The sequence below is a fragment of the Myotis lucifugus genome, unplaced genomic scaffold (genome assembly GCF_000147115.1).
Source record: "Myotis lucifugus unplaced genomic scaffold, Myoluc2.0 scaffold_255, whole genome shotgun sequence".
NCBI lineage: Eukaryota > Metazoa > Chordata > Mammalia > Chiroptera > Vespertilionidae > Myotis > Myotis lucifugus.
Window position 1 is genome coordinate 1,769,397 of NW_005871303.1, and position 23,774 is coordinate 1,793,170.

Below are 23,774 nucleotides of genomic sequence, written 5' to 3' on the forward strand. Positions count from 1 at the left end.
CAAAAACCCACACCCAAAACGCAGACTAATCACCTTTCAGAGGCTCCACATCCACAATCTAAAGGATGGCAAAATCACTGGTTGTAAGTGGGAATCTACTGCACCGTAACTAGAGCTGTCTACACACATTCTAATTTGGCTGAATTCAGGAGGGGGGGGGGGGGATTTTGTTTCCTTAAATTCAGATAACCCACTGGGAACATATTTTTAAAAATTTGGGACATTGAACATAACTTAGTGGTTTCTCCCTTGGCATCTCTCACGACAGGTACAAATGAGAAAAAATAAGTTGTGCTATTCATCACACATATCTTGAATGTTTGACTTGGTCATGTGGGATTACAGGTCATGAGACTTTTGTAAAAATTGTAACATCAAAGACAACGGAAACAATATTCTCTACTAACAAAAGACTGAACAATTTTTTTCTAGATGACCAAAGGACTCTCTTCTCTAGTGGAATGTGGACCATGAACCTGCTCATTAGATGGAAAGCTCACAAATTTAAATGTAAAATAATCTGTTTACAGGCATTCTTTCCCAAATTAAGTAACCTCGTGTTTAAAGCATAGTGGCTAGTTTCTCTACAAAGTTATTTAAATTGAAATGCTCCCCTCTTAAGTATATTTTAAGAGTTTAAAAATATATTACTTGTGGCCATAATTTTAACAAAAAGTTTTACCTTTAATCCAGAAATTTGAAACTTCTCTCTCTAAATACCAACTCATTACTCTAATGCGACCCCTCCCCCCCACCTGTGCAAATATTTTTAAAGATGACTCTGGATAATAATGTCTTTATTCGTGAGAGAAAATCAAAATAGGGTACTCACCTCTCAAGTTTTTTCTCGATTATAGGCACATCCAGTCCCATGGCTTGCTTGGTGATCTGCAGCATCTCTGCAATGCACTGAAGGGTATCTGAAACCCAAATAGAACTGCTGCCACTTTCTCCAGAAACATACTAAAAAGTAGCAGTTCTAACTCAACCCTAAATGAAATTTGTGGTCTTTCAGTTAAAATCAAACTTATTTGCTTCAATTTACACAAAACTGTTCCTTATTCATTACTTCCCCCACTAATTCAGTGTTGTAAAACCAATTTTAACAAAAGAGTAAGTAAAGAGCAAAGGAACCAAATCAATTGGAATTAAAGTGCTAGATGCCGAGGGTAATAGCTGTGAACCAGACAGACACGGTCCCTGACTACTACCCACACGAGGCATATATGGTGGGAAAGCCCGCATCCATACGGCCACACAGGATTCCCATTATAGCTTCCCTCGCCCCAAACCATCATCAGTTCAGATCATCTATCTCCCTGTGCTGCTGAGAACAAAGTTGCTATTTCCCTGGATCATTTAGTTGGTGATGGTATGTACCGCCCCCAATTCCATTTGTGCTTAGAAGAGCAGATCAAAAGTTTACACTCAGTAATTTCATCTCCTTACCTTTTCCATCCTCTTCTGGATTGCGCATTACAGCTCTCAATGTGTGGAAATAGCCACTTGTTTCTTTGTATCTGTAGTGCAGCCGCATACAAGAAAACTTTGGCTTACCAAAAAGAGTGGGTTCAGGACCTAAAGACCAGAGGAGTTCATGTGAAAATCTTTCACATAACCTTTACTTTCCTCTGTCTTCAAAAGACCAACACATCATTCCATTGGGCTATTTAGCACATTTCCCTCACAATCTAAACAAGCACACAAGCTTAGTGTGAGTTTGGTTTGATGAAATAAATACTAGCACTTCAGCCTCAAATATGTAAACTTCCTTGATCTCTGGTTTAATCTTCACAAGATAATAAAATAAAAACTTACTATTGGATTATATTCATCACTAATCTCTAAAGCAGGGGTCCTCAAACTTTTTAAACAGGGGCCAGTTCACTGTCCCTCAGACCATTGGAGGGCCGGACTATAGTTAAAAAAAAAAACTATGAACAAATTCCTATGCACACTGCACATATCTTATTTTGAAGTAAAAAAACAAAACGGGAACAAATACAATATTTGTATTTGCATGTGGCCCGCGGGCCGTAGTTTGAAGACCCCTGCTCTAAAGAATAGAAGGGAGACCTACAAAATACGACTGGGAATACCCCTCTCTGGTTCTAGTAAGACGCTATGCCAGTTGCATAAACAACTTGACCTACTCTTGGAAGAAACAGTATTTGCTTTCTATGACTTGATTAGTATCTTTAAATTTACCTATTTCTATTTTTTCCAGGTCTTCTAGACTTAGTCGTTGATACTGGTTTACTTTGTCAACTTCATCATCATAACTAGATAAAGGAAAAGGGATTAAAAAATTATTCAAATCAAAAGCATATTTATCTTATAGCTGAAGTATAATAGTACCAACTACTGTGCAGTTAAAATCTGTAGCACAATACAGTTAAATATTTTTCAAAGTTAGATGTAATGAGATAACATACATAGTTCAATAGTTAAAAGAAAATCAGTTTATAGATCTTACACTAAAATTCACAGCAAAAATTTGTTTTATAAACATTTTGAAAAAGAAAAAAAAAAAGAAACTTAAACCTTAACCTAAAAGGAAATTTAAAAATACAGAGACATGTATTCTGAAGCTATGTATTTGGGATAATACAGCAGATAAATTATATCCAAATCAAGGAGGGAAAATCAACGTGATCAATGCCAATAGGCACCCAAGCCGATGACAAGAAAAAACAGTTCACACAAGGTGGGGGGAACCACCCTCAGTTCTGGCAAGGCTATGGAGAAGCACTTGCAATTCATCACTGTAACCAAATGATAACCTTGCACACACAATTATCTGCACAAAGACAGCTGTATCATTCACAACAGCAAAACGAATCCTTTTAATGCCCAACAATGGGAAATCATTTAGAGCATAATAATAAAACAAACTCTAAAAATCATTTTCAAATTAAAAAAAGGAAGGCTGTCACAGTTATGTAAGGTAAAGGGGTTCAATGACATTTCTTCAAAATAAAACCCAATTCTTCATTTCCTAAAATGGAAATTTACTCAGATTTTAAAACAATTTAAAGCTTTAAATCAATAAGCAACTTACTAGGCAACGTAGTAGGCAGAGTTAGAAAGCAGTAACAGCACATCCACATCTCTGTGAGTAGCATCAATGAGGCTAAACAAACATGACACAGGCAATTACATATTTTTACTTTCATCTAAATTTTTGCCAAGCTTATTTTTAAAGGAGAACCACTTGTGATAAAAGACGGGAGGGAGGGGGAATAATGCATACATTTAATTTCAGAAGGTAGGACACAATCTATCCATTTGGATATTTAAAAAAGAATCTAGTTTGGGAGGGTGGAAGAAAGGATGAGTTGAAGAGAGATGCCTTCTCACAGCCAAGAAGGAGGGGGAAATGGATAATGGGGGGGAAGGGGAATTGGAAAGAAAGAAATGTGAGGTTCAGAAGGAAGAAATAGTCTAAATGACTTACTCTCATAACCTAATCTTCAAAATGACACTGCACAGTAGAGTATTTTACTCTGCAGAATGCATCCTTTGAAAGGATTTTACATGATATTTGCCTAATAACAGCCTTTCCAAACAAAAGGTGGAAATTAATCTGGCTTCTTAGGTTAGTCCCAAAAGTCTCTATACCAGTGATGGTGAACCTGTGACACGTGTGTAAGGTGACACGCGAACTCATTTTTTTGGTTGATTTTTCTTTGTTAAATGGCATTTAAATATATAAAATAAATATCAAAAATATAAATTTTTGTTTTACTATGGTTGCAAATATCAAAAAATTTCTATATGTGACACGGCACCAGAGTTAAGTTAGGGTTTTTCAAAATGCTGACACACCGAGCTCAAAAGGTTCCCATCACTGCTCTATACGAATGCATATTCTGCCTTAGAATTACACACCTGTTTGCCTGTTTATCAAAATATTGCAAAACACCCTTTGCAGATGGAACTGGAGTCGAAGAACCCGTACTACCTGCGGAGAAAACTTTACCAAAGTGCAGCACCTTGTTGTAGTGTAGCTAACAGTCTTAATCTAAAATAACAAATTCGCGCTGAAACCGGTTTGGCTCAGTGGATAGAGCATCGGCCTGGGGACTGAGAGGTCCCTGGTTCAATTCCGGTCAAGGGCATGTATCTGGGTTGTGAGCACATCCCCGGTGGGGGATGTGTAGGAGGCGGCTGATCGATGTTTCTAACTGTATCTCTCTCCCTTCCTCTCTGTGAAAAATCAATAAAATATATTTAAAAAATAAATAAATAACAAATTCTCAATTTTCGCCAAAAACGCAATTAGTGACATAAGATGCCTGGGCGTCCTCAGTCCCAGACCAGACAAGAACCAGGGTGGGCTCTGGTCTGTACTTACGGGCACTCCGAAAAGCGTTGCTCCAGCCAAGCCACGAAAGTTACGTCACAAAGACACTTGAACACGGAAATATTTTACTACTGGTGACAATATTTACAGCAGTCAGGCGAGCCTCACACTGACTGCGCTGGACGCGGAGGAAAGGCGGCTCCGTCCTAGCGCTTCCGCCCCCGCCACAGGGGCCGGCCGTCCACCGGCCACACGAGCCAAACAAAACCACAAAGCAGTATGTGGAGGCCGAGCACCGCCACAACGAGGGCGTAAAAGCCGCTGTCCTCAGGGGACATTAACAGGAAGCTTTGAAAAAGGACTATTTTAGAATAAAAATATAACGCCACCGGAGCTTTCAGCATGAGCCCTGCTAAAAGAAGAGCCATCTTCAGTATTGTCGCCAAGCGATCATTTTCAGCAGCCAGGTCTGCGGCGCGGGCGGGCCGCGGGGCGGCGGGCGAAGGCTTGTAGGACCGCGGCATCTGGTCGGGGCGTCCGTTTGTCTCTCTCTCGAGGAGTCAAAGCGATCAGAACCGCTGCACCCAAACCCACGCGTGAATTGTCTGAAGCAAACTGCACTGCGTCCACCGACCGCGCCACCTCCCGCCCCGGAACACGTCAAGGCGGGCCACTTCCGCTGCGCAGCGTCCAGTGCGCATGCGCAAGCCCTTTAGCCCCGCGGCTGGTTCCAGTGCGATACTTAAGGGGTTGCCAATAGCCATCAAGATAATTTTTTTTTAAATTAAATCTTTATTGTTCAGATTACATTTGTTCCTCTTTTGTTTTCCCCTCCATAACTCCCTCCTCCCAGTTCCCGCCCCACCCTCCGCCCTTACCCCCCACCCACTGTCCTCATCCATAGGTGCACGATTTTTGTCCAGTCTCTTCCCGCATCTCCCATTCCCCTTTCCCCCCCAAGAATAGTCAGTCCATTCCCTTTCTATGTCCCTGATTCATTGTAATCACCAGTTCATTCTGTAGATCAGATTATTTATTCACTTGATTCTTAGATTCACTTGATAGATGCATGTTTGTTGTTCAATTTGTATCTTTACCTTTTTCTTCCTCTTTTTTTATTAAATCTTTATTGTTCAGATTACATTTGTTCCTCTTTCCCCCCCCCATAACTCCCCTCCTTCCAGTTCCCGCCCCACCCTCCGCCCTCACTCCCCACCCACTGTCCTCATCCATAGGTGCACGATTTTTGTCCAGTCTCTTCCCGCATCTCCCTTTCCCCTTTCCCCCCCAAGAATAGCCAGTCCATTCCCTTTCTATGTCCCTGATTCATTATAATCACCAGTTCATTCTGTACATCAGGTTATTTATTCACTTGATTCTTAGATTCACTTGTTGATAGATGCATATTTGTTGTTCACAATTTATATCTTTACCTTTTTCTTCTTCCTCTTCTTAAAGGATACCTTTCAGCATTTCATATAATACTGGTTTGGTGGTGATGAACTCCTTTAGCTTTTCCTTATCTGTGAAGCTCTTTATCTGACCTTCAATTCTGAATGATAGCTTTGCTGGATAAAGTACTCTTGGTTGTAGGTTCTTGGTATTCAGCACTTTGAATATTTCTTGCCATTCCCTTCTGGCCTGCAAAGTTTCTGTTGAGAAATCAGCTGACAGTCGTATGGGTATTCCCTTGTAGGTAATTGAGCCTCTTTCTCTTGCTGCTTTTAAGATTCTCTGTCTTTTGCTCTTGGCATTTTAATTATGATGTGTCTTGGTGTGGTCCTCTGTGGATTCCTTTTGTTTGGGGTTCTCTGCGCTTCTTGGACCTGTAAGTCCATTTCTTTCACCAGGTGGGGGAAGTTTTCTGCCATTATTTCTTCAAATAGGTTTTCAATATCTTGCTCTCTCTCTTCTTCTGGCACCCCTATTATTCTGATGTTTGTACGCTTGAAGCTGTCCCAGAGGCTCCTTACACTATCTTCGTATTTTCGGATTCTTTTTTCATTTTGCTCTTCCGGTTGGGTGTTTTTTGCTTCTTCGCATTTCAAATCTTTGACTTGATTCTTGCGCTCCTCTGGTCTGCTATTGGGTATAATATTCTTTATTTCAGTCCGTGTATGCTTAATTTCTAGTTGGTTCTTTATCATAGCATCGAGGGTCTCATTAGTTTTTGTGAGGCTCTCATCAAGTTTATTGCAAGCCCTCAAAATTGCGTATTTTAGCTCCATATCCTCCATTTCTGTCATGTTTTTTTGTCTCCGCATTTTTTATGCTTTCTTGGTGCACCCCCTTGTGGTCTTTGTGCGCAGTCTTGTTCTAGTTAAGCTTTGATTGTTGTAGTTAATACTAGAGGGATTTGACCACCAGGCCGACTGGCTGTGGGAATCACCTGTGTCTGCCTTGGGAAACTTCTGTCCTCTGGGGAGGTGCTAATCTAGCCTTTGCCTGAGGCGATCTGGCAAATGGCTCTGCGCAGGGCTTGGGCGGGGCGGGATCAACAGGGCGGACAGAGGAAGCAGTTATGGCTGCTCTCAGTCCCGTTCCCAGAGGCTCTGCTTCTCAGAACCCCAGCAACCGCTGCAAACCTCGGAGAGAAAGCTGCCCTCACGTTGCAACTGATGCTAGACAATCCCGCTTCTCCCGTTCGAGTCTGAGTCCCTAGAGACTCGCCCGGATCTGGAGCTCAGAGTCTGAGACTCCCTCCTGATTGAAAACGACAACCGCGCCCTCAGCCACCAGCCCGCTTTGCGAGCGCACCTCCGCACCTTTAAATTTTCCACACTGCGCCTCCTCTGAGCCTCGGTATGCTGTTGTCTTTCCTTCTAGTTGAAGAGGCTCTCCTCAGCCAGCCTTCCTGTGGTTCTGGGTGATGTCCGTTCCGTCTTTTAGTTGTATTTTTGAAGTGGTTGTTTGCGGCAGCAGTCTCCGGTGTTTACCTATGCCGCCATCTTGGTGGGGAATCCATCAAGATAATTCTTAACCAACTTAGCCGGGTTGGCTCAGTGTATACAGCCTTGGCCTGCGAACTCAAGGATCCTGGGTTCAATTTTGGTCAAGGGCACATGCCCGGGTTGCAGGCTGTCCCCAGTAGGGGGCGGGCAGGAGGCAGCCAATGATTCCCTCTCATCTTTGATGTTTCTCTTCCTCTAAAATCAATAAAAATATATTTAAAAAATTTTTTTTAACCATTCGAACACCTGATGGTCCTGGAAAGCATTATGCTAAGCGAAGTAATTGTCAGAAAAATCTCTTATGTTCTCACTCACTTGTGGAATATAATGTACAACATAAACTGATGAACAAAAACAGATCCAGAGACAGAGAAGTATCGATCAGATGCTCAAAACTCAGAGGGAAGGTAGGGGAAGGTGAGGGCATGAGTGGGTCAATGGGTGGTTAAGAACACATATATAATACCTTAATCAATAAAGAAAGAAAAAAAAATATATCCAGAGACTGGGGTGGTGGGAGCTTGCCCTTAGGGTGGGAGTGGTGGTGGGGGGGGGGGTCAATAGGGAAAAAGGAGACATATGTAATACTTCAAACAATTTAAAAAAAAACATTTTCAGTGCAATATATATATTTTGTTAACCTTCACCAGAATATATTTTTCCATTGATTCTTAGAATAGAAGAGAGAGGGAGGGACACAGAAATATCCATGTGAGAGGGATTGATTGCCTCCTGCATGTGCCCCGGGCTGGGGATGGAGCCTGCAACCGAGGTACGTGCCCTTGACCAGAATCGAACCCAGGACCCTTCATTTTGCAGGCCAATCCTCTATCCACTGAGTTATGTGCATTAATACAATAAACCTAGATTCTGAGGGGGAAAACCCACACAGCCACTAGCGAACCATAGTTTTACAATTGTTTTTTATATCAATTATTGCATTAAAATAGTTCTCATTACTGAGTTTTTAGTGTCAGCTCTGTACTTGAAAAGTGCCATGCATCCATGCCCACAGCTTTATGGATAAGTCCTAGCATTAATTACAGAAAACTTATCAGAAATGTAAGCACATTAGTTAGCAGGACATCACTCATTACCTGGGATCACAGTCAATGAGGGCCCAGCCCCCGTGGAACTTTTCATTATCAGGCAGCAGTAACTTCATGTAACTTTGTAAAAGCTGGCTAATCAGTTCCTGGTGACTTCTCTGGTTTTCCTTATGCAAAGCTTCATGCTCTTTCTCTTTGTTAAATATGGAATAAAGATCTTCTGTCACTGGAATGCCTTGCATCAAATCTAGAGTAGAAAGTGTCAATATCTATCATCATCTTAGTTTCCTAACACATTTTTTTAAAAAACAAAAGAGAATGAAGACCTAAACCATAAAACTCTAAGAAAACATAGGAATAAATCTTTGAGACCTGGATTAGACATGGGTTTTTTTAGTTTTTTATTTGGTGTTGGGGGGGTGGAGGTGGGAATGGACACTAACATCACAAACAAAAGAAAAAACAGATAAACTGAACATCATTAAAAAAAAAACAAAACTGCCCTAACCGGTTTGGCTCAGTGGATAGAGTGTCGGCCTGCAGACTGAAGGGTCCCAGGTTTGATTCTGGTCAAGGGCATGTACCTTGGTTGCGGGCATATCCCCAGTATGGGATGTGCAGGAGGCAGCTGATCGATATTTTCTCTCTCATTGATGTTTCTAACTCTCTATCCCTCTCCCTTCCTCTCTGGAAAAAAATCAATAAATTTTAAAAAAAAAAAAGATACCGGCCTAGGATGTAACTACCCACCATAACTGCTAAAAAATAAATAAAAATAAAAAAACTTCTGTATTTCAAAGGGAAATAACATGATAGTGAAAAGACAATTCACAGAATGGGAAAGGATATTTATAAATCACCTATTTAATAATGGACTTGTATCCAGAATTCCTACAACTCAATAAAAAGACAAATAAGCCCAGCTGATGTGGCTCAGTGGTTGAGCGTCGACCCATGAACCAGGAGGTCATGGTTTGATTCCAGGTCAGGGCACATGGCTGGACCCGCAGTGGGAGGTGTGCAGGAGGCAGCTGATCAATGATTCTCATCATTATGTTCTCTTTCTCTCTCTCTGTCTCTCTCTCTCTCTCCCTTCTTTTCTGAAATCAATAAAAACATTTTTCTGAAATCAAAAACCTTTTTTAAAAAGCCCATTTTAAACAGATCTAAATAGACTAGCTAACCTCTTCCTAGTGTGGCATGTGGCTTAAACTTTAACAAGTCATTATGATCCCATTCCCTATAGTTTGGAACAATGAGACTGGAGGCGGCTTCTGGGAAAGATCTGCCACTGCTATCACTACAAGGGGAAGCAGTAGCCCAGCCTGCTATGGGCCTCTGTCTCAACCTTGAAGAGATCAAACTGCGCAAGGGACAAAACCTGAGTCCTCAAGGACATAACTGAGTTACCAGATCGACCAACAGAAGGAAAGTATCTTACTTTTCTGTAATAATGTGCTAAAAATCCAGTTTTCCAGTCAGCACACCCCCATCCATGGCAAATGAACCAAACTTCTTTACACCAGACTTCTCAAATTACTAACTGGCCTGTGTCTAGGCCCCATTATTTTATGAATGATAAATATCAAGTTTAAAAACAGGATTTAAAAAATAGTCTCAGAGACCATAAGATAAAGTGTTGCATTTGGTTCTAATCCACAACATTATACGTTTATTTAAATACTATAAGGTAATATTTTAATAAAAATTAAATTTAAAACATGCCAAAGCATGAATTCCACTGGGCAATCTACCCTCCATTTACTCTTCAAAAAAAAGGACTGAATTGGGTAGGATAAATTTTTTAAAAATATTTTTATTGATTTCAGAGAGGAAGGGAGAGGAAGCGAGAGATAGAAACATCAATGATAAGAGAGAATCATTGATTGACTGCCTCTTGCATGCCCCCCACTGGGGATTGAGACTGAAACCTGCGCATGTGCCCTTGACAGGAATCAAACCCAGGACCCTTCAGTCCACAGGCGACGCTCTATTCACTGAGCCAAAACAGCTAGGGCTTAATGTAATCCTCTTTGATATGCTATTTAATCACACCCATGGAAAGAAAGGATGGTGTTTTTGTCCACAGCAAGAACATACGATGTCATGGAAAGAAAGAAAATCATCTTGTTACATCTCTCAGCCTTGAGTAACGGAAAAACAAATAGAATGTGGGGTTTTTAGGTGATGAGGTTTTAGGGTCTCTTATTTCTTATTTCAGGAGCCTCAACCATGCTTTCTGTTACATGAACAGCAAACTGACAAATACGTATGGAAACGAGTGGTTTCTTTTGTTGCTCCAGCCTAAAAAATCTGTCAAGTTCTAATCTCCTAAAAATTTGTATTTGATTCATTTGGTAATAAGATGCTCAATATAGAAGCGTAAGTATATTATAAAACATATGAACTATGTTAATAATGTTGGTTTCGGTAAAATAGTCACAGAAGGAATAACAAATTTTAAAGAAAGGCTTTTACGTTTCTTACCTATGACAGCTTGCCTATAAGCATCCTTGAATCGATTCAGGTAATACCTATTTGCGGAGTTAACACCGTCTTTCATAACTCCTGCTAACTTCCTTTCTCCTGTCCTTGTAAAGTCACCCTGTCAAGGAAAACATTTTGACAATTTAAACACAAGAATGTTCCCGAAGTCAAGGTGGGCTTGTAAGACTGTAATTTTGTAGGCTTTTATAATTCCAAGTCATGCAGCTGAATTAAAATATCTATTAGTATTTGACTCTGACCCAAGCATGTCAAATAATTAAACATACTATTTGTAGCAAAAAGTCTTCAGCTAGATGGAGCTTTAAGGTAAAGCCATTCTTGGTAATCTATAGAATTTTGAAAATTTATAGGTCTAAACTTATTACATAACAAACAAAAAAGTCTTTCAATTCATTTATACGTTCTAGTTTATTGATGGAATCTTTAAAGTTCTCTCTATATAGATCCATGTAATCTGCAAATATTGACAGTTTTACTCCCCCCCCCCCCCCCCGCCCAAATCTGGATGGGTTTTATTTCTTCTGATCACTGTGACTAGAACTTCCAATACCATGTTGAATAAGAGTGATGAAAGTAGACATTCCTATTTTGATCCTGATCTTAACAATTTTCAATTTGCCCATTGAGTACGTATAATGTTGGGTGTGGATTTGTTAAATATGGCCTTTATTATGTGCCGGAAGCCGGTCCATCCTTGCTGCTTGACATAGTCGCTGCAGGGAAGAAACATCTGCATAGCATATGTTTCAAGGGACCTGCATATATGGCATATTGTTCTTAATATGTTTGCTCCCCTTCTTAGCGCTATGTGTTTTAACCAAGGTCACCTCTCCAAGAAAGGTTGTTTCCCCAGGTGGGGATTTTTCCCTGGAGTTAGGGATTAACAGGACTAAGGAAGGGAATAAATCAGTAAAACTTCTTAACTAAGTGCCAGGCGGGTAGTTAATCACTTTAACTACGAACAATCACGCTTAAACTACATAATCTTTTCTTAGGATAATCTCCTTCAGTTACTTCCTTGTAGCTTAACAGAACAATAGAGTAGTGACCTTGGAATGGAGATAACAAACGCCCTAACCTTTGGAATAGAATGGATAGGATTAAAATCAACTGGTGTAAATACAGATGTAACAGGAGAATAAAGACAGAACCTGCTGGGGGAGTGGGGGGTGGGCAGTCTTTCAAGCCTCAACTTAATATATTGAAAAATCACAAATTTCTTATGTGGAAAAATGTGGACAGCTTCCAAGAGTTTATTAGAGATTTTACCTGTTTATGTGGATGTGTGTAAATACAGAGAGAGCAGGTTTCTCATTACACGTTACAATTCCTGTAGAATGAGCCAATGAGGATTTAAATTGTTTTTTCTCTTGCTTTTAACAAAGGTATCAGAGCAACTCCCCAGAGAGGTAGTGATTTAAACTTAGAAGGCAAGGAAAGCATAGTCCTTTTTTCCTCCATCCCAACCCCACTATTTCTATCCAAGGCCATTCCTGAAACAGACCTTGTCCTAACACTGATAATTTTGGAGAAGATACTGCCAACTAGTTAAGTCATTCACAGGAAACAGTAATTAAATAAGAATCTATTACAGAAGAGAGACATGAATGCTGAATCCAAAAAAGTTTAATATCAAAGAGAAAAATATTTCTCTCCTCCCCAACTTTGAGATAAAATTGATGAGTAATATGTGTAAATTTATGGTGTACCACGTGATCACTTGGTATATGTGTGTGTTTATACAGCGAGTGATTACATTAAGGTTAACACATCTATCACCTCACATAATTCCTCCGTGTGTGTGTCTGTGAGTGTGGTGAGAACATTTAAGATCTACTTCCTTAGCAAATTTCAATTATACATTATTGTTAACTACAGTTACGATGCTGTACATTACATCCCAAAACTTATTCCATTTGTACCTTTTGAACAACATCTTCTTTGCCCCGAGTCCTGGTAACCACCAATCAACTCTTTATTCCAGATTCCACACATAAGTGAGATCATGTAGTACTTTGTCTGTCTGGCTTATTTCACTTAATCATATTGCCCTCAGGGTTCCTCATACTGTCGCAAATGGCAGGAGTCCCTTCTTTTTCATGGCCAAACAATGTTCTATGACACACACACACACACACACACACACACACACACACACATTTTCTTTAGTCATTCATCCTCACTGAACATTTAGATTGTTTCCACGTCTTCACTATTGTTAATAATGCTGCAATGAATATGTAAGTGCAGATATCTCTTCAAAATAGTGATTTCATTTCCTTCAGATATACTACTATACCCATAAATGGGATTGCCGGATCATATCATAGTTCTATTTTTAATTTTGGGGGAACTTCCATACTGTTTCCCATAATGGCCAGGCCAATTTACGTTCCCACCAACAGTGTATAAGGGTTACCTTTTCTCCACATCCTTATCAACACTTATCTCTTACCTTTTTTATAACAGCTATTCTAACAGGTAGGAAGTGACATTGCATTGTTGTTTTGATTTGCATTTCCCTGATGATTACTGATGTTGAGCACCTATGTATGTACCTGTTGGCCATTTGTATATCTTCTTTGGAAAAATGTCTCTTTAGGTCCTTTACCCACTTTTTACTCAAATTATATTTTGCTGTTGAGTTGTATAAATTCCTTACATATTGTGAATATTAACTTCTTATCAGATACATGTCTGCAAATATCTTCTCCCATTCCATAGCTTGTCTTTTTATTTTGTTGATTTAAAAAACATTTTTTCTTACTGTGCAGAAAGTTTTTTTGTCTAATCTACTCCTACTTATTTACTTTTTCTTTTCTTGCTCGTTTTGGGAATCACACCCAAAAAAATCATTGCCAAGACCAATGTCATGGAGCATTTTCCCTGTTTTCTTATAGGAGTAAATTATAAAGTTTCAGATCTTACATTTAAGTCTTTAATCCATTTTGCGTTAATTTTTATATAAGACGGGTTCAATTTAACTTTCTTGCATGTGCCTATTCCATTTTTCCAGCACCATTTATTGAAGAGATTACCCTTTCCCCATAATGTATTGCTGACACCCTTGTCAAATATTATCTACAGAATTTATTCATCTTATAACAGACTATACTAGTTATACAACAGCTGTCGTTGACTATATGTGGGTTTACTTCTGGGCTCTCAGTTCGATTCCATTGATCTATGTGTTTGTTTTTATGTCAGTGCCATATTGTTTTGATGACTATAGCTTTGTAGTAACGTTTGGAATCAGAGAGTGTTATTGCCTCCAGCCTTGTTCTTCTTTCTCAGAAATGCTTTGGCTATTGGGGGTCTCATGGTTCCATACAAACATTAGAATTGCTTTTGTCTATTTCTGTGAAAAATGCCACTAAAACTTTGATAGGGATTGCACTGAATCTATATATGGCTTTGGGTAGTATTATAAACATTTTGAGAATATTAATTTTTTTATCCTGAACATGGGCTATCTTTCCATTTATTTGTGTCCTCTCAATTTCTTTCATCAATGTCTTCCAGTTTTCAGTGTACAGATCTTTCACTTTCTTGGTTAACTTTATTCTTAAGGATTTTACTGTCTGTGATGCTATTGTAAAAGTGATTATTTTTCAGCAGTTTGTTGTTATTGTACAGAAGCGCAACTGATTTTTGTAGGTTGATTTTGTATTCTGCAATTTTACTGAACTCATTTATTAGTTCTAACAGTTTTCTGATGGAGTGTTTTTAGGATTTTCCATATACAACATTATGTCATCTACAAAGACAAATTCACTTTTGCCTTTCCAATCTGAATGTTTTCTATTTTCCTTTCATGATTGCTCTGGCTAGAACTTCCAGTACTATGACAAATAGGAATGGTGACAGTGGGCACCAAAGTCTTGTTCCTGATTTTAAAGGAAAAGCTTTTAAGTTTTCACCATTGAGTATGCCGTTAGCTGTGGGTTTGTTATTATTGCCTTTATTATGCTGAGGTACAGTCCTTCTATACCTCATTTGTTGAGAGTTTTTATATAAAAGAATGTTGAATTTTGTCAAATCCTTTTTCTGCATCTATTAGATTATGATTTTTATCTTTCATTCTATAATCCAGGATGTCCCATTTATTGATTTGTATATGTTGAATGATTCTTCCACCTAATAGATAAATCCAACTTTATTATGGTGTATGATACTGTTACATTTAGTTTGTTAGTATTTAGTATTTACTTGAGAATTTTTGCATCCACATTCATCAGGGATATTGGCCTATAGTTTTATTTCCTTATAGTGGTATCAGAGCCTCATAAAATGAGTTTGGGAGTGTTTCCTCCTTTTCTGTGTTTTGGAAGAACTTGAGAAACATTGGCATTAATTCTTTAAATGTTTGGTAGAATTCACTAGTGAAACCATCTGGCCTGGGCTTTGATGAGAAGTTTTTGCTTAATGATTCAATCTTACTCACTGGTCTGCTCAGATTTTCTGTTTCTTCATAATTCAGTATTGGTAGGTTGTATGGTTTCTAAGAATTTATTCTTCTAAATTGCCCAATTTGTTCTCATATAATTGTTCAGTATAGCCTCATGATCCTAAGTATTTCTGTGGTATCCTTTGATTGTTCAGGAGTGTTAATTTCCACATATTTGTGAATTTTCCAACTTTCCTCCTGTTAATGATTTCTAATTTCATACCACTATTACTAAAAACAACAACAACAACAAAAACACACCCTGATATAATTTTTGTCTTCTTGAATTTGTTGAGACTTTGTGGCCTAATATATGATCTATCCTGGAAAATGTTCCATGTGCGCTTCTTAAGAATGTGTATTCTCCTCTTGAGAGAGAAATTAAGTGACTTGCCCAAGGTAACAGAGCTAGTAAAAGGCAGGATGGGGATAAAAATTTAGGGGGCAAATGATCATACTAGGGGCCAAATCCCATCAACAGACATGTTTTGTTTTGTCTATTTAAAATTTTAAAAACCCAGTATTTCACACAATTCCAGATTGCCAACTCCCTTGAAAAAACCGGAAGACCTAGCAACACTGCGCCTCCATCCTCATAAGGAAACGAGACAGCACCCTCCTGAGACAACATATGCTCTTCCTAAGGGCCACACAGCTCCCTCTCTCCCTTTCACCTAATGGGTGCCTGCCTGAGCCACCTAACCCCAGCCCGTCCCAGCCAAAAGATGAGTGTGTGACCCCTGCCTTAGCCAAACATTCCAGAAAGTAGTCAGCCACCACCTGTAGCCGCACACCTTTATCTCAAAAACAAAGATGGTTTTTACCCACATTCTGAGTCCCACAGAATGACCCGCAAATGCTCGCTGCAGGTATTTACCTTCAGAGCAGCTGTGCCAGCGTACTGCCTGCTGATGGAGTCACCATTGTTGGCCCACATTATCTGATAGATCCGATTGCATTTCACCGGCAGTGGCTGCTCTGGGGGCATCACACCTAATTTTTTCAGCTAAAATTTATACATTGGTGGATTAATTACATATAAACCAAGACACCGTAGCATAAAACATACTGCAGAAAAAGGAATTATGTTCATACACAATTTAGAACCCTTAAATAAAAGAAATGGTGTTTTCAGCCCTGGCCGGCATGGTTAGAGTGTCAGCCTGTGCACCAGAGGGTTACAGGTTTGATTCCCAGTCAAGGGCACATACCTGGGTTGCAGGTTCGACTCCCGCCCTCCAACCCAACGTCAGAGCTCATACAGGGGGCAACCAATCGATGTATCTCTCTCATCAAAGTTTCTATCTCTCTTCCTCTCCCTTCCTCTCTGAAATCAATAAAAATGTATTTCAAAACAAAACAAAAACAAAACCAAAACCCTAGAAACCATGCTAGGAATTTCCATCTTTGAATTCATTACTCAGGTGTTAGGGCCAAAAGATCTGAAAGGGGACCTGGGTAATGACATAATGACCACAGGAAGCAGTTGCCAGCAACTGGGGCATCAAGGCAAGAGGCTGGTTCTGTGGTGCCAAAGGGCCCAACAGCCCAGTGATGGCACTGCTGGCAGGACTATAACCAGATGAAGAAGCTAGTCCCTTTTTCTCCTCCAGCCTCATGATCTTCCTTTAGTGTCCACTACTGGCAGAGCCTGACACGAAGCCAGTCGGCCAAGCAGAAATGAAATGTACAGATTCCCAGCTCCAAATACAGGAGAGATGGTTTAGAGATGAGGTAAAAAGGTAAGTGACCATACAGTGGCACCCGATACATTTTTAAATGTTGGGCCTCACATTTTGAAATGTGCACTTAAGAAAATACCACTTGGTTCAAGTTATTTCTAGTGGCGGTTGTGCTTTCCAGGTTTTAATGCAACAAGAGTTTTATGCCATAAATGTTCTAAAGAACAAAGGTTTTAGTTATTAGTTTACCCTTGAAAAAATTAAAAATGAATATTTACAATCCAACAGATGCCAAGTTACCTGCTGCTCCATGACCACTCGAGCGATGGCAGCTTGAACCACGTTGGTGCGGTCCAGGCAGTCCATGCAGTTAACTCGGAAAATCCCTTCTTGTTTACATATGACCCCAGCTTGATCAACCCTTTTCAAAAACAGTATGGGATTATTTCACAACATGAAACACTTTAATGCGTTTTTCAAAAACCAAAATTCTTTCAAGCACAGCGATGAGAACAGCAGCACTGGTTACCAGCTTGCTTGGAAGACCACTGTGAGCAGGCATTATTGAGTCCTATGTAGACACTGTTGATTTACACAATAACTCAACAAGGAAGACATTACTATCCTCATTTTGGAAAGAAAACTGAGGTACAGAAAGAGACACTTGCCCCAAGTCATACAACTACTAGGCAAAACGGGCCCGTTACTCTTTTCTGCACATTTAAAATCAAAAAGCACTTTAAAACACCATCCTGTCCCTCCTCTTTGACTCCAAGAAGAAATACATCTAAATTAGCTCATTCACTTTACCACCTAATACAGAGTCATGCAGCATGCCCTGCTCATCTCATTTCTCTTGCCATCTGTGGCCTTAAAGTCTAATAGAATATAGTTCTGTTCTGTCCTTTAAGCCAATTTTTTCTTCCTGCCTCTCCCTCCTATAATCTGAGAATTTTCATCCTTCCTTGATAATTTTAAATGCCTGACAACTGAGACCAGGTACCTCTTAGCCCTCCTTCCATGTTAGGGATGGCAAGAAAGAGGAGAAAGACATTCAACTATGAAGTATTAGAATGAATTAAATAATAGTCATCGGGCATTTCACATCACTTTGCCCAACCACCTGACACCTCTTCCCGGTTCACAGCTACAATGCCTAATGCCTAACCCTCTCTTAAAAAGGAGAACAGGAAACGGGAAGCAAAACTAGAAAAACAAAAATGCTTTCTCAGCTTGCTGCTATTATTTTAATGCTTAATGTTACTAAACAAATACACATGGTTTCACAGACCAAGAGTTTGTTACACTGATTTCTTATGAAATAAATACGTACCAACACCACTTCATGTCAAGAATAATGTCATAAATAGCATCTGTTAGTGTTTGAACATTCTCAAACTTCATTCCTCGGCTAAAATACAAGCCAAAACAAAGAGAAAAATCTTTAACTTAAAAATATGATATTTAAGATAGCCTGAAAAATTAAAGAAAATTATTACTTTAAATAAATGAGGTTTACACTATTATAATTTATATAGGCAATTACATAAACGTTTATAGCTAATCTGTCATGTGGAAGAAAATATACTGAAAAATATACTGAAAAATAAAGATATCTAAAGCTTCTCTCCCCACCAAATTTTCAACACTTAGATAATTGAGATCATGTTAGAACCAGGGTCATGATAAAAGAACCTTGCTTTCAAAATACACTCAAGTTAAAGTTATCATCATAATGGTTCACTAATTGTTGATTTTCCAGAGCAAATTCTAGTGAACTTTATCCATAGAGAAAGAAGTGTTACTAATAAAGTATGAAAATGAGCCAGCAGGATGATTTTTATTAAGGGGTTTCTGTTACTTCTGCCAGGCTCAGGCTTAAGCAGAAAGGTAAAGCTCCAGAAATTCTTTACTTGAATAATAAAAGGAAAAATGAACTCTAAGTCTCCAAGTTATTTAGGAATAGAAAAACTATAAATATTTCAGGAACAATTAAGCTAAATTTTTAGCCAGAATAAAATCCATATAAAAATGAAAACAAAGTAAACAAATAATATTTCTTCCCTTTCCAACAATGAGAAGAAATTTTTCTTCCCAATAAAGAGAAACTTAGGTCCCTGGGGCAGCATCGGACCACAACCATCGGAACTGGTAAAAAAACTCATCTCAGGAAGCACCTTACCAGTGCTCATGGAAGTCAAATGAAACATAAGTGAGGTGCGCATTGTTAAAGAGCAACACCTGCTTTAGGTAAGCGTCCCCGATAATTTTCTCTCTTCCTGCTTGGTCTACCAAGTTAATAATAACCTGTAAGAGTAAGGAGAAAAAATTCATTTTAACCAGATGATAGAATCATAATGTGACTTATTTGGAATTATGTTTTAGAAGTATTTTCTAGCTATGCTTAGAAATCCACTCAAGCATCAATCTTTTTCCTATAAATTAGATTTTCATTTGTTACACTTAGGTTTATGATAACTGCTTACATCAATGGCATTAATAGTTTTTATATACATTATACATTTGTAATAACCAACTAGAATAGACAATGAAAACAAGGTCCTTTAAAATAGCAAATCTTGAAAATATTTAGAATACTTTAAAAAAAATTTTTTTATTGATTTCAGAGAGGATGGGAGAGGGAGAGAAAGATAGAAAACATCAATGATGAGAGAGAATCATTGATCAGCTGCCTCCTGCTCAACCCCCACTGAGGATCGAGCCCACAACCCAGGCATGTGCTCTGACTGGAAACCAAACTGACCTCCTGGTTCATAGGTCTACGCTCAACCACTGAGCTGGTGGCAGCAGATCAATGATTCTTTCTTATCGAAGCTACCCCCACCCTTCTTTCTCTAAAAAAAATAAAATAAAAAATATATTTATAACATTTATAATAGTATTTATATTTATGATAAAGTTTCAAGAAATAAAATTCTAATAAAAATTTACAAATTAGTAAGGTCAATTTTATCCATTGAAAAATTATGGTTAGTGCTTTTTAAGTCCAGTTTAACACCCAAGGTCAAAAGATGTTCTATATTTTCCTCTAAAAAGTTTTGTTTAACTTTACATATTTAAATCCATATCCACCTAGAACTGATTTTTGTATATGGTATGTAAGATAGATATCAGAAAGCAAAATTACTGGGTTAACAGTAGAGCATATTTTATTTTGAATAATACCATTCAAAATGGCTGTACCAACTTATGCTCCCTCTAACACAGCGGTTCTCAACCTGTGGGTCGCGACCCCTTTGGGAGTCGAACGACCCTTTCACAGGGGTTGCCTAAGACCATCGGAAAACACATATATAATTAAATATTGTTTTTGTGATGAATCACTATGCTTTAATTATGTTCAATTTGTAACAATGAAATTGGGGTCACCACAACATGAGGAACTGTATTAAGGGGTTGCGGCATTAGGAAGGTTGAGAACCACTGCTCTAACAGTATGTGAGAGTTCTCATTTCCCACATTCCTGACTTCATCTCTTATCAAACTTCATAGTTTTTTTTCAATCATTTCGTTTTTATTTCCCTGCTGGGACTTTCTTTGGGATTGCACAAAATTTATATATTAATTTTGGAAGAACAGAAATCTGTTGAATATTGAGTCTTTCCTTCTAAGATTATTCTCTCCATTTATTCAGATTTCCTTTTGTGTTCTTCAGTAACTCTCCCCTGGACCCCCGCCACCACCACTGTCATGGTATCCTTTTGTATGCTTACAAGATTTTAGGTTATTTCTTCCTATTTTATTTTTGTTGCTGTTAGAAAAATACGTCCTATGGCATTACACATTCAGACTGGTTATTGCTAATGGATTAGTTATTGACAGTTCTAGCTCAATCCTGTATCTGAAATCTGGTCATCTTATTGAACGTGTATTTCATTTAACAGCTTTTATCTTACTTTAGTTTATATGATCACATTCCTACATGACTGTATGAATATATAAGAAAGGTGGGCAAAGAAAAGATACTGAAAGATACATATTAAATTGTTATTTCCAGGAGGCAGAACTAACTATATGTGTGGTACTGAGAGATGCCTTTTATTTCTTACTCTAGAAACTTCTCAAATCATAATAATTGACAGATTTATCTCTTATCTAAAAATGGTCTAGTCAATTGTAATTGAAAAATAAAACTGATTTAAAAAATTAAAATTTTAAAAAATAATAAAAATGGTCTAAAGTAGCTGACAATATTTCTTTAAAAATAATAAGAATATTCTTAGCTTACATGTGTTCTTTAACTTCATGAGAAATGCCATTTTGCTTAATTATGAATAGTACATTGTTATTTTCATGAAATTTAAAGAAACAGATATACAATCATTTCAAAATATAAAGGAACATTAACTACTAGAGATCAAAGCCCACCTGTTTTTTGTAAATTTTCAGTTGTTCTTCGAAGTGGGCACAGAAATAGGCAACAGTTTCCTTTTCACCTACAAAGAAGTGATATAAAATCGATTTTTTCCTTCCCCTGTTTAAGAAAAAATTAGTGTCTATTCCATCGTTATTCTTACTTTTAAAAAATTGACAGCCCAAAAGTAAGATTTTCTAAAATTATTTTAAAATGAAATGCTAAGCCAAAGATCTGATTTCTTTCCCCCTATTAGATTAAATTAAAACAAAGTACAAACTGCGAAATTATAACATTATAATAACAAGCCAGCCAACTTATCAGAAAAGGTTTCATGTAGTTTATAATAAAAAAATAAAAACTTCTTTAATCAAGGATATTAAAACTCAAGTTTTACCAAATTCTCATAAATATAAATTCAGTTTGAGAGAAAAATATTTTGTAAACAATTTTTAAAAATCAACCTAATTCAGTAATCTAATTAGGCTGACATGATTTAGCTATTCCAGTGTTAAAGTTAAAATACAAAAATAAATTAACTTCTCAATAATTTAAACAATAACAAACACTTCACAGTGAGGCATTTCAATAAAGGCATCTTATATAATAGATGCCATCTTAAGATATTTCCTCCTTCTACAAATATTGGCTTCATTTACCCTTCTCCAAAATTAAACATCCAATAAAGTATTCTTCAAAAAGTCAAGAATTTAAAATGTACAATAAGCTGTTTTGCTCTATTGTTGGGGAATTTTTGTTAAATTGTCAACAACCATTATTGCTATTGTTGGGGAATTTTTGTTAAATTGTCAACAACCATTATTGCTCTTATGTTTATATCACTTTCCACTAAATTTCACTGTATGAGTTATTGTTTTGAATGACGCATCTAGCAAAGCAAATCCAAATCTATAATGTATCTAATACCTGTCTGACATCATCATTTGCAAACCAAACAATGGACTTGCTTACTCTTGTCCAGCCGAGGTCTTGGATTGTATCGATAGCCAACCTGGCTCCAAAAGACAGGCACAGAGCCTCGGGTTTGAATAAATGACAAGGTATGATTATGGACATGAATTAGCTGCTCAGTCTCCACATAATTTGCAACATTTCCATTTTTATCCACCCCTCTTCGTTTATAGCGCATTCCTAAAACAAAAACAAAAAACAAACAAACAGAAAACAGCAACATTTAAAAAAAAATTTAGCCTATCTAGATCATGCTTATCTCACTTTCAGGATAGCCTTGGGGATCTAATGTGCAACTGCCAGGCAGAACTGGATCAACTTATCCCAAATCATAACTGCATGCATCAGGATTTTTACAAACTGAAGCTACGAGAGCTCCTATGCACTGAAAGAGAAGGATTTTCCCAAAGGCGCTAGCACTCAGGAAGGATTTATTACTGTGATTGTGATCCAACCCATCAGTGAGAACAATGGTATTTTAGAAGCACATCCCAAGTGACTTTCTTCTCTTCTTTCTCCTTTTGTTAACTCTTCCCAGTTCGTCTCTATCCAATAATTGGTCCCCAGTCACATTACAAAGTGACTGAGCACTGAAACGGACTGTTTCCAGATCCTTTTGGTCATCAGCATTTCAACACCCCCGCAGGATTTCCATTTAGCCTGGATTTGATTTGCAGGTGATTACAGCCTTCCACACACCTGCTCTGTGCCGACTGCGACGTGAAATGAGAGCCACTAGGAATCGAGGGTGAATGTCATCTACACAGGTGGACTCCTGAGGCGGGGTCTCGGGGCTGCTTTTCTCATCATCAGATGACTCACTATAATTTACCACAAGTTCTTCAATCTGCACAAAACCTTGGATAATGGGGATAATCCAGAAGTCCACATCTGGTGTCTGAAAACAATAGGAACATCACGTTGTTTCTATGCTCTACAGCACTGACACTTTCTTAAACCCAAACAGTAGCCAGCACATACTTGTTAGTTTATTAGGAACAGAAACTTTCCATTCTTTAACCATATATTCTGCTCACTGGAGAACACAAAGGAGTGGAGGGAGGAGTGCAGGTGAAGCAGAGAGCATTTCCTTTTCTTTATAATAATCACTCAAAAGAGAGCTGCCTGAGAGTGATCACACCATAGGAGCCAGACAGCGGGGTCCAAATTCAAGCTCCGCCATTCACTAACTCCCCCAGGTGAGTCACTGCACCTCCCCAGTGCCTGGACACTCTGCTTTGAAAAACAGGAAAACTACTACCCTAATAGGTTGCTGTGAAGATGAACGAGTAAAATGGAAAAAGTCGTTAGCATAGTGCCTGCCTGCTTACAGGAACTAGTTAGCAATAGTACAGGATAAACAGTGAAGGCTGAGAAGCTTCCCAGAGAGTTGTTCTTAGTCCCGCTCTCTCCTGTCTCCATAATCCTATCTAGCCCCAATCTCAGCATCAACTTCAAACCCACCTCTTCTCGCATAACCACAC

General features: G+C 38.4%; 1 protein-coding gene across 1 annotated transcript in view; it reads right to left on the reverse strand.

The window, feature by feature from the left end:
* Positions 1-23,774, reverse strand: part of INPP5F (inositol polyphosphate-5-phosphatase F) — a 58,017-nt gene that overhangs the window by 726 nt on the left and 33,517 nt on the right. The window contains exons 6-18 of the mRNA XM_023762640.1: positions 22,990-23,188; positions 22,291-22,470; positions 21,333-21,400; positions 19,126-19,250; positions 18,277-18,354; positions 17,244-17,364; positions 16,139-16,267; positions 10,794-10,911; positions 8,355-8,553; positions 3,062-3,133; positions 2,209-2,282; positions 1,450-1,578; positions 833-920 (exon numbers count right to left, since the gene is read on the reverse strand). Coding sequence (XP_023618408.1) covers positions 833-920; positions 1,450-1,578; positions 2,209-2,282; positions 3,062-3,133; positions 8,355-8,553; positions 10,794-10,911; positions 16,139-16,267; positions 17,244-17,364; positions 18,277-18,354; positions 19,126-19,250; positions 21,333-21,400; positions 22,291-22,470; positions 22,990-23,188 — 1,580 coding nt within the window. The remainder of the gene's footprint in view (positions 1-832; positions 921-1,449; positions 1,579-2,208; positions 2,283-3,061; positions 3,134-8,354; positions 8,554-10,793; positions 10,912-16,138; positions 16,268-17,243; positions 17,365-18,276; positions 18,355-19,125; positions 19,251-21,332; positions 21,401-22,290; positions 22,471-22,989; positions 23,189-23,774) is intronic.